The 12,311-nt window shown below is 37.2% G+C and overlaps 1 protein-coding gene across 2 annotated transcripts in view; it reads left to right on the top strand.

Annotated features, from left to right (window-relative positions):
- LOC140160798 (von Willebrand factor A domain-containing protein 3B-like) overlaps positions 1-12,311 on the top strand; it is a 219,615-nt gene that overhangs the window by 184,111 nt on the left and 23,193 nt on the right. For both annotated transcript variants that reach the window (XM_072184106.1, XM_072184105.1), the window contains one exon: positions 10,180-10,298. In XM_072184106.1, coding sequence (XP_072040207.1) covers positions 10,180-10,298 — 119 coding nt within the window. The remainder of the gene's footprint in view (positions 1-10,179; positions 10,299-12,311) is intronic.

Below are 12,311 nucleotides of genomic sequence, written 5' to 3'. Positions count from 1 at the left end.
TAGTATTAGTGATATAGGTTAAGCTTCCATCCCTTGAGTAAATTTCACATCCATCAACCTGATTTAACCATTGCCATGGAAACAAGAAAACAGCACTGGGGTAAACTGTAAAAAGACACCTATGTCATTAGCAATAATCTGAAAACATTCTTGTTGAATTCTTGTAGAATATGCCAAAGTTAATTTTGTAGGGTGAGGGGTTCTATTTCAGAACTGCGTGCCATGCATATTGTAAGGTTTAATGTGACATGTGGATTCAAATAAGTATGATGTCGGAGAAACTATTTGAGTGTAAGAATATCATATGTGCACAGAAAACCCAGGACGGTAATCAAATAATATTTTGGGTAGGTAAGTGTCCCGAAATTTTAAAAAATTGGGATCAGGACCAGAGTTTGAGGACATAAAATGGGGTCTCCAGAACTACAAATGGGGCTTTGTTCAGTGCATCACATGTGAACAGAACATCATATTTCACAGAAAACCCAGGGAGGTAATCAAATAATATTTTGGGTAGGTTAATGTCCCCAGATTAAAAAACATATGGGGTCAGGACCAGCGTTCAGGGACTTGGAGTATCTAGAACTAAAAAATTGTTCAGTGCCCTTTTGGCATAATTTTTTAAAACTTCCTAAAAAATAAGTGATTGGAGCTCAAATTTGAAGCTAAGTTTAGTGTACTTAAAAACATTAGCCAAAAGGCTCTTTGAACTTCACATGGGGGGTTTCCTGAATAGGAAAAAAAGAAATAATTGATGGGGTCTCAGGAATGGAAAGAGTGTGTGAAAAAAGGGGGTCTTTAGGGTGGCACATACCCGTAGTGCAAGATATACGGAGTTGATTGCTTCCTTCCCAACAAGTGACTGGTTTAGTTCAATTTTACAAGATGTTATGACACATCCCTGAGGATGGCTTAGAGTCAGGTTTGTTTAAATTTACCACTCCAGTAGCAGCTAAGAATAACTCTTGTATACATATGCCTGTACTTGAGTTGTCAGTAAACGGGTTACATGTAGAAATGTCTTGGTAATCTTTTTAATCAGAACTAAATGGTCCCTTGTGTAGTATTTTGGTGTGGTAAACAACCCTAAGGTTGGTGTTATGATGGAATCATTGGGCTATTTCTGTTGAAATCCATACACCCCCTATGGAAGATATGATCTTAATCTTCCACACAGGGAGTGTAGATTTCAAATGGAGCTACTCATTCAGGTAATCCCATTTGAAATTCACACTCCCTGTGTGGACTTGGTCATGTATTCCATAGGGGTTGTGGAATTCAACTGGAACTTAATAGCAGCATATTGAACTTGTTTCGTGGAGTATATGTAACACAGTTAATAGTTGTAGATTGCCATGGTAAAGCATGTCACAAGATGATGTTTTTAAGCACAGAGCCTGTCAGAGTTAAAATTTTGGATGAAAGAGGGATTATTTTATTTATTTCATGTAACCAGAGAAGATGGAAAGTGGGGTTTCTTACATTTATGAGATGCAACCTGTGGGAAGAATTACAAGAAATGGTTGCCACAACAAGACTTAATGATTACAGTGTGGTGTTATGGAATTAGGGTAAGATTTAGGATTGGGAAGCAGGTTAATTGGATTATTATGGATCAAGATTTTAAAATCAGGATTGGCATTTACGATTCTTATTCTTATGTTTCTGTGAGTAATGGTGTATTTTGAATTTTTGGAGGTACAAAAATCTTATTTCAAATTTCAAAGACTCAGCGCCACTGGAGTTCTTAACAAAATATTGATATACAGAACATGTTTTAAACATTTCTGTTGAAGGTCTGATTAAAATGCTTATAATTTTATATAAATATATTAGTGTTTAAGGTTGTTGTTAGTTAGTTTGTTTGTTTTTACTGACCAGGTCAAGAAGCTTAGGCTCAGAAGCCATCATCTGCCCACCAAATAATGGTATATTTGGGGAGAGGGGCTATGGATTTTAAGTGGAATAGCCCAATTGTTGTCCTACTTTTGTCATGAAAAGCTGGCTATGACTGTGCTCTACTATTGATGTTCATCGTAACAATTTGTTTAAGTGCATCTGTACGTTTGCTTATTTCTGGTTATAACACCACAAGATCTTGCGTAATTGACGACCCACGACCCCTGCCGAATCCAGGTCATACAAATGGAGAAAATGTGGAAATGAATAAAAAGCTTTCTAATGTTAGCCAGAAGGGAGGATTAATCTGATACCATCGCATTAGGATCGATAGATAGGGATCTAAATGAGCTTACCGAATGCTTTCTTTTCTTTTCATTTCAGGTTTTTTTCTATGAAAGAAAACTGAAAGAGAAGAAAAAAACATTGATATCTGAACATCAAAATCAAACAATTGTGTTAAATTGGTCTAAACTTAAAGCCATATTGTAACATTTCTATTAAAAATAGATTACTATTTCTTTTCCATAAAATGTTAGCTTTCACTGTTACATGTAGATATGTCCACTTTTAATATTTAGCCGAACAACTGAGGTAAGCAAAGAAAATTGGAATTTACTGCCAGCACCGATGTCGCCAGTGTTCGAAATTTTGGTTGTCTGTTCACCCGGGACAACCAAAACATGCACCGGACAACCAAACATAATGCTCTAGTTGTCCGGCGGACAACCAAAAATCTACAGGCAAAAGTCACTTTTTCAGCATGTCAGTTTGCTCAAACTTGACACAACTGATGAATTGTTTTAACAATTAAATATTAATTAAATATTTAAAAATATTTAAGAGTATCTGTTCATAAATTGACTACACTCATTCCACTTTAATGGTCACATGTAGTTCTTTCAGGTTGTGGCAGCTTACGGACAACCGAAAACTTTGGTGGACAACCATAAATTACAACCTGGTTGTCCGTGGGACAACCCCTTTTATTTTCTTAATTCGGACACTGGATGTCGCCAATGTGTATCACTCTGTCGGTCACGCTATGCCACGGTCCTTTGATGTGTGTATAACCATCCCACATGCCACTTTGATATGAACATCATGTATGCATACTTGTACAAATAATTTCCATCGTAATAATTAAACTACGGTTCCTGCGCTTTATTCATAATCTTGGATTTTGACAAAACTATACAGCACCTAATTGATTTTTCAGGGTATTAAGTTTAATAAAGTACATTACACTCGTGTAAAAAAGCAGAACTTTGACAATTATTGATGAGAGTGTCCTCCTCAGCAAATGTTACAATATGGCTTTAATAAAGATTTGCAGGGAAGAGTGTTATTTACACTAGCTTTCTTTCTTCTATTATATTCTAATTTCATCCATTAACACCTTTTTTTTTTTTTTAACATCTGAGACGAATATCCATTTCAGGTAACATTAAACTTTGATAATGCCCATCATGCTGTCCGTCCATTCCAGATTTAGAGGCTGGGGTTATTGCCCGCAGGTGATATCTGCACTTTGCTCTTACTTCCTCACCAAGCCAGTTTGATTGTTCCAAGGGAATTGTTCTTTCATTGCTAAGTCATTTAGATAGATGACATTCCTCGTTCATGTTCTTCTTCCCGGCAGAGCTCCAGCCCAGAGCGTTGCAACCAGTAAATACTGTCAATATAGCTCAAGGGTCTTTGACAAGATATCCAGGACTGTATGCGTACATAGATGTTGTATTATTGAGTACCGATAAAGCGGTAATTTTCGCACATGTAAATTTTCACGCTTTACCAATTTTTGACTGTTTTTCTTGTTCTTAAATTCACAATTTTGCATATTCATACATAGACCTACCATAGTTCGTCAAATAAAAGCCCCCACCACTTTTTTCAACCAAGATGTTTCAAAAATGCTGATATTTCCATACTATCTTGTGAAGTAAGCTTACCAAGTTGCCCACATGGTCGATAATAGCGTCAATAATTGGCGTAAATCTGGATCAGAAACCCGGAAGTGAACCAGAAGTCATAGTTCATAAAATTGACCTTGAATAAACGCCCCCTCTTGGGAAAATGTAACGCCCCCGGGGCGTTTATTTGACGAAATATGGTATGCATAAAAAGAACATATTGGCAGGTATTATTTCTGTAGTAGCTGTGTTTAGCAACAAAAGTGTGAAAATTAAAATATTGTTCTGCAAAAATATGGAGTAAAAACACAAAATACACTTCTCAAAACTCAAAAATTTCCACTTTAACAGTATATGGCACCAAAGATGGCACTTGGTCATAGATTTCTATATTATACAAGAATCGGATTGGATAAAATAACCTTCAAGGCATTTTATTTGATAGGGCAGAGATGTAAGTCATCTGGAAATTCCCGGAATTCCGGAAATGTGGCCAAAAAATAAAAAATTCCGGAAATATAAAAAAATATTTATTTTTTATTTTTTTTACATTTCCGGAATTGGATGATGATAATTTGTCATAAAAAGAGCAAAAAACTTTTTTTGGAGGGGAGTGATACCCTGCAGCCTATTCCCCAGACAAGCCCCCTTGCACTTCTGGAATTCCGGAAAATTGGCGAGGTGCTCGCCGTAGGCTCACATGTTTTATGGATCATTACCTCACTTATATCTCTGGATGTAGCTTTTAAGGTCTACCACCCCCGTTGGTTTGTTGGTTATCCTGGCTTTTCTTCTTGTTGGCTTTCATGAATGCCCCAGTTCGGGTAGCCACAATTTTTAAGTGACTTTTCAATGTGGTCTTTCTCCTCCGGGACTTGTTCAGTTTCACTTATGATAGTGTCTGCTCTATACTGGAGAGTTCGTATGTCTCCTAGCTTGTGTATGAGAGGATGGTGAGACCCAAATTGTAGATAATGGTCTGTGTGTGTGGGTTTCCTATATACTTTGGATGATAGGAAACCGTCACCTTTCACAGTGATTAAACAGTCAAGAAATGTAACCCCATTTGAAATTCACACTCCCTGTGTGGGAGATTAAGGTCATGTCTTCCACAGGGGGTATATGGATTTCAACTGGAATAGCCCATTTTGGAGCAGATAAATTTGAACAGGTGGCTCCATTAGAAATTCACACCCCCTGTGTGGGAAATTAAGGTCATGTCTTCCATAGGGGGTGTATGGATTTCAACTGTAATAGCACAAAGCCATCAGCAATTCTAGATAGAATCAGGTTTATCTAAACAACTTACTTCTGAGTAAGCTTTTTGCACTTGTAACTATACTAAAATATTTATAGTCAAACAGATGTGGTAAATATTAACCGATTTCAAATGCATCATTGCTGAGAATATTAAGTGATGTTGGGCTGTGTGTTTGTAGCATCATATATTTGTAAATTTTGACACAATATGGTCCATTGGGCAAAAGGTAGCAACTTTTAAATTGAGATAAAGGCAAAAATATGGAGTAAAAACACAAAAATACACTTCTCAAAACTCAAAAATTTCCACTTTAACAGTATATGGCACCAAAGATGGCACTTGGTCATAGATTTCTATATTATACAAGAATCGGATTGGATAAAATAACCTTCAAGGCATTTTATTTGATAGGGCAGAGATGTAAGTCATCTGGAAATTACAGAAATTCCGGAAATGTGGCCAAAAATAAAAAATTCTGGCGATGTAAAAAATAATTTTTTTTTTTATTTTTTTTACATTTCCGGAATTGGATGATGATAATTTGTCATAAAAGAGCAAAAACTTTTTTGGAGGGGAGTGATACCCTGCAGCCTATTCCCCAGACAAGCCCCTTGCACTTCTGGAATTCGAAAATTGGCGAGGTGCTCGCCGTGAGCTCACATGTTTTATGGATCATTACCTCACTTATATCTCTGGATGTAGCTTTTAAGGTCTACCACCCCCGTTGGTTTGTTGGTTATCCTGGCTTTTCTTCTTGTTGGCTTTCATGAATGCCCCAGTTCGGGTAGCCACAATTTTTAAGTGACTTTTCAATGTGGTCTTTCTCCTCCGGGACTTGTTCAGTTTCACTTATGATAGTGTCTGCTCTATACTGGAGAGTTCAGTATGTCTCCTAGCTTGTGTATGAGAGGATGGTGAGACCCAAATTGTAGATAATGGTCTGTGTGTGTGGGTTTCCTATATACTTCGGATGATAGGAAACCGTCACCTTTCACAGTGATTAAACAGTCAAGAAATGCAAGGGAGCTGTCTTTGCAAAGTTCTTGGGTGAACTGAAAACATTCATCAATTTCTCTGGATAGAAGTTAACCTGAGCACAAAGCATTATGCCCAAAAATTCTTGGGTAAGTTTTTTTTTCAATCACTTTTTTTAAAAGAAACTTGACAGATAAGGCGACAAAAAAAGAAAACCCTGTTCTACCTGCCCGACCGACTCAGATTTTGAACAAATTGGGAAAAAAAATTTCCTGTACAATTGAATGCCAACCCAATTTTCGGAAATTTCGGGAACAAATTTTTTGTTTGTATTTTGTCAAATTGCAAATAATTTACAGATTTTGGTGATTTTTTTTGGTCATTTCAAAAACAAACAAAAAGGCCGACCGACCGACTCTACTTGAAAGGTCCGTCTGCCCGTAGAACAGGGTTTCTTTTTTTCGTTGCCTAAAGGACATTTTATATTTGTTATTCACACATTTTATTTTTTAAATACAAACTTGATTAAAAACAAAGTATATCCATTGTGATTGTTTGCTTTTTTGTATATGCACCACTTAATGTCCTTTGAGGTTAAAATGTTTTTTCGTTTTGGATTATGGATAAATTTGTCCCAGTTAGGAGCTGTTAGGGAACAATGATTCTGTAAGCTACTTTAACCCTACCCCCTACCCCCCCAATATTTTGCCCTAGTTTGCCCCACCCACCACCTCTACTCACCCTCCCCCTCCTGGTCATCACAAGTATTTAACATAAAAGGATTGGGCTGTCATGCTGATAAGCTAGCAACAGACACATGTAGCTACACCCAAAAATGACCCAACTTGCACCATAAACTCACCAATGATGTCCAGGTGCATGCCTGCAGTCTTCAAAACCACCTGTCCCCTAATGTTGTCAAATATGTTGCTTATGTCCCTCAATGACTCCTTACATTTGTGATAGGAACCAATTGAGCATCAAATTCGCCCAATACAGTTGCATTAAATCAACAGGAGGGGATAGCTTGTCTATTAGAATGTAAAACTTAACCCTACTCCAGGCTAAACCGGCTTAGAAATGTCATATTAAGCCAACAAAAAGCTGTGTGATTTAAATAAATATGCAGCACTAAAAAGTGAGTTGCGTAAGCAATGTGCTATTCTTGTTGAAATCCATACACCCCCTATGGAAGAACATTACTTTAATCTCCCACACGGGAGAATGGAGTCACCCATTTAGGTAACCCCATTTGAAATTCACACTCCCTGTGTGGGAGATTAAGGTCATGTCTTCCACAGGGGTATATGGATTTCAACTGAATAGCCCATTTTGGAGCAGATAAATTTGAACAGGTGGCTCCATTAGAAATTCACACCCCCTGTGTGGGAAATTAAGGTCATGTCTTCCATAGGGGGTGTATGGATTTCAACTGTAATAGCACAAAGCCATCAGCAATTCTAGATAGAATCAGGTTTATCTAAACAACTTACTTCTGAGTAAGCTTTTTGCACTTGTAACTATACTAAAATATTTATAGTCAAACAGATGTGGTAAATATTAACCGATTTCAAATGCATCATTGCTGAGAATATTAAGTGATGTTGGGCTGTGTGTTTGTAGCATCATATATTTGTAAATTTTGACACAATATGGTCCATTGGACAAAAGGTAGCAAATTTTAAATTGAGATAAAGGCAAAAATATGGAGTAAAAACACAAAAATACACTTCTCAAAACTTCAGAACTTTTGAACCAAGTCTGATAGACCATTGTGTTTTCAGTATACGATAGCCTAATGTTTGTATAAGGTAATTAAAATGAAAAAACACCTCCTTTAGCCCCACCCATGGAGCAGATCACATCACAATTGTAAGTTTTGTCAATACCAACAGGTTATCTGTAGTTTAGAATTAGAAAATAAAGCCTAAAAAGCTAAATGTGCTATACAGCAACAGTGTCATCATTATCATTGTCATCATCAGCAGTAGCAGCATCCTCATCATCACCATAATTGTCATTATCTTCTCCATATCCATCTTCTTCATCATCATTATCATCATCACCATTATCATCGTCACCGATCACAGCAATGATGACATCTGTTTGTTGTTGCACTCAATAAAAACAACAGACTATACATCAATGACTATAGGGATACTTTATGCATCCGAACAGTTTACAGAAGTTCTATTTTTCAAGCAATTCAGCCTCTTGAGATAAAAACAACAGATTATACATGAATGACTACAGAGATACGATATGCATCAGAATAGTTTACATAAGTTCTATTTATCAAGCAATTCAGCCTCTTGAGATAAAAACAAGTAGATTATTCTGATAAATTGAATTAGACATTGGCTAGCTTTGATTTACCTACTTTTAACATTCCCAAATGAGTGAGAGTTAACACAATTTGTAGCAAATGATTTAATCAATTAATGGGCTATGCCAGTTGGAATCCATACACCCCCTGTGGAAGACGTGACCTTAATCTTCCACACAGGGAGTGTGAATTTCAAATGGGGTTACCTGAATGGGTGCATCATTTGAAATCTACACCTCCAGTGTGGGAGATTAAGGTCATGTATTTCATAGGGGGGCATATGGATTTCAACTGGATCAGCCTAATCTGTAGACAAGTCGCTATCTTTTGAACATGTTATTTCCCGGTTATTTCCAACCACAGAGTTTCAAGCAAGAGTTAAAAAAATAAGCCACAGTGTTGTTAGAGACTGGAATCAGTCCTTTCTAGTTAGTTCTTCTTATCCTATCCACACATGCTAGATATTGTGTTTCAGCCAAAGTGTGTTTCAGCCAGAAGCTGGTCCTGGACCATATTATCGGGCCAAAATTGTACAAAATGCAAGTCTTACTAAATGGCATTTTCTGAAAGATGTAAAAGTTTGTAGAAAAGTTGTACCAGCTTGACATAAACCGGTGATGGAGGTAGTGCAAGCCATAACCCTCTCCTATTATCGGTCATTGTAAAGTTAAATACAATATTTCATCTTGACAAAACCAATTTGTTTTACTGACCTGACAGTTTCGACCATCTTGGACGATGGTCATCTTCAGAGTGATGTTTTTTTCGACTTCTGTACACCAACAGAGGGCTTAACCAGCGCCAGAAGTGGGTCGTACACATGACAAAGGTAATGGGCCCCCTCGTCTCTGTTCATGGTGTTCGGTGCTCTCTTCCTTATCCAGATTGCTTCACGGATACAGCGGGCTCCCGAATTACATTCTTTCTCGAGGACTTGGGTATCTTTCCAATTGATAATATGATTTTGTTGTGCAGCGTGGTCCGCAATCGCTGATCCAAAGGACAAAAGAGACTCCATGAGTACTACGGATTGCATTTATGAAATCCCCTGTGCAAATTGTGACAGTACTTATGTAGGAGAAACTGGGCGTCGCTTCGAAACAAGACTGAACGAGCATAAGAAAGAGACAGAGAAAGTAGCGCGTAGTAAAGGAACTTTTACTCGACAAACAAGGAAACAATCGGTCAGTGAACAGTCCAAATCAGCGATTGTGGACCACGCCGCACAACAAAATCATATTATCAATTGGAAAGATGCCCAAGTCCTCGAGAAAGAATGTAATTCGGGAGCCCGCCGTATCCGTTAAGCAATCTGGATATGGAAGAGAGCACCGAACACCATGAACAGAGACGAGGGGGCCCATTACCTTAGTCATGTGTACGACCCACTTCTGGACGCTGATGCGCCTCTGTTGGTGTACAGAAGTCGAAAAAACATCACTCTGAAGATGACCATCGTCCAAGATGGTCGAAACTGTCAGGTCAGTAAAACAAATTGGTTTTGTCAAGATGAAATATTGTATTTGAGTTTCTACAAACCTAATGAACCTCTTCAAGAACATTGTAAAGTTCCTACTTGAAGATCATTTAAACAAACTGGTATGTTAATTGCACATTTGATAACAGAGATTTGAACCTTTCAACACAACACAAAAATGATAACCATAAACACATTTTATTGACCATTCAGGATTTGAACCTGACACCTTCACTTACTACTGCTTGTTCAATAGTTCAAATCATCAAACATTTGATTCATTTCCTATTTGTTTAAATTTTCTTCAAATTTCTTCTATCTTTTACAGGATAACTCCACTGATACACCATCTGCTCCCGTAGCACCAAATGATGAAATCCATGAAAACTACTGGAGCTACAGAAGCAGATGGAAAAGTATCAAGAAGATCAGAGTTCAGCTCAAGAGGTAGGTTTTAATCTTTGTGGGTAAGTGCAATAGCTGCCCTGTGAACATTTGGCAATTTACACACAGTATATTGTACTCATCTACACGGAGCTACACATGGCAGCTATTACACTTATCGTCTTCTGGCAATACCATACCATACCAGGCAGCATTGTGATTTCACTGTTTTAGAGTTATATTCTTTTGGAGAGTGAGTTTTTCACTCTTCTAGCAGTAGTGTTTCACTCTTTTAGGAGTGGATTTTTACTCTTTTAGCACTGTTTTTTTCACTCATTTAGGAGTGATTTTCACTCATTTGGAGTGATTTTCACTCTTGCCACTCGATTGGAAAGTGATTTTATCACTTTTTTACATTCAGAGAGTAGAAGGGAACTATCATCATCCAAAAAAGGGCTGATTTAACAGAAATGGTCAGTCTTTTGATCCTTGATTTCTCCTATATATTGTTGTTTATTGTGAGGAGGTAGTAGTGCCCTGCAGTGCCTTCGCCAGAAATTGAAGTTTGTCCATCATTTCAAAAATCCATTAATATAATTTGGTACTAATGATACAGCTCAACACCAATGATAATGACCAAACTTATGGCTAGACTTGGCTAATGAACAGGGGCGGCGCCACAGGGGGGGCATGGGGGGGGGGCAAATGCCCTCCCAGTCAGAACTCTTGCCCCCCCCTGTTGCCCCAGAAAAAACCCAAAATTACGAAAAGTTCCACTTTTTGCGGTAATTTTGCGCAAAATTTGTTGATTTTACCCCCCCCTGAAATTCACTATGCCCCCCAAAAAAATTCCTGGTGCCGCCACTGCTAATGAAGCATAAATATGTAAGTGGTGCACTTTTGCACTACATAATTTTAGAAAGACATTTTTTTATTCAAGGAATGTATAATATTGTTTTGAAGGAGACTTTCTAAACTATGAGAAATTAACCTTTGAAAATGAATTTTTGGACTATATAATGTATGTGATTGTGTGCGGGAGTAGTGTTCTTAACTGTAAAACTTTTACAAGTGGATATTTCTTTACTGGTGGATACTTGTAAAACTTCTATTAGTCTATACTTCTGTACGAGTGAATACTTCAGTTCCGGTTAAGGGCACTACTTGCGCTCCCCCACACAATCACAGTCATACAGTATGTGGTCCAAAAACCCATTTTCAAAGGTTAATTTCTCATAGCTTAGAAAGTCTACTTCAAAATAATGGACTATGTACTTGATTTCACATTATAGAGTATACTACTTTATACTTGTTAGTGATTTGAACTTGAGTTTTTGCATCTACTTGGAAAATGTCTACCACTCTTTTGTCATGGCCAGATTACATTTTACTGGTACTTGTAAGGCTCTTGTATCCCACATACATTATATAGTCCAAAAATCCATTTTCAAAGGTTAATTTCTCATAGTTTAGAAAGTCTACTTCAAAATAATGGACTATTTACTTGATTTCACATTATAGAGTATATTTCCTTACACAAGTTGTTAGTGATTTGAACTTGAATTTGTGCATCTACTTGGACAATTTTTACCACCTCTTTGTCATTGCCAAATGTATATAGTCCAAAAACCCATTTTCAAAGGTCAATTTCTACTAGTTTAGAAAATCTACTTTTTACTTGATTTGACTGTAGGCCTATAGAGTATACCGCTTTCAACTTGTTAGTGATTTGAACTTGAGTTTGTGCATCTACTTGGAACATTTCTACCACCTCTTTGTCATTGCCAGGTTACATTTTACCACTACTTGAATCCCTATCCATCAATATATGAACTAAAAACCAATTTTCAAAGGTTAATTTTTCATAGCTTAGAAAGTCTACTTCAAAATAATGGACTATTTACTTGATTTCACATTATAGAGTTCCCCTGTTTACACTTGTTATTAGCTTGAATGTTTGCATCTACTTGGAAACTTTTCTACCACCTCCATTGCCAGATTATATTTTACCACTACTTGTATCCCACATACAGTATATGGTCCCAGGCCCATACCCAGGATTTCTTTTGGGGGTTT

Source organism: Amphiura filiformis, chromosome 9, assembly GCF_039555335.1.
Source record: "Amphiura filiformis chromosome 9, Afil_fr2py, whole genome shotgun sequence".
Classification (NCBI taxonomy): domain Eukaryota; kingdom Metazoa; phylum Echinodermata; class Ophiuroidea; order Amphilepidida; family Amphiuridae; genus Amphiura; species Amphiura filiformis.
Note: the sequence above shows the minus strand (reverse complement) of the source record. Positions and strands in the feature narration are given on the sequence as shown.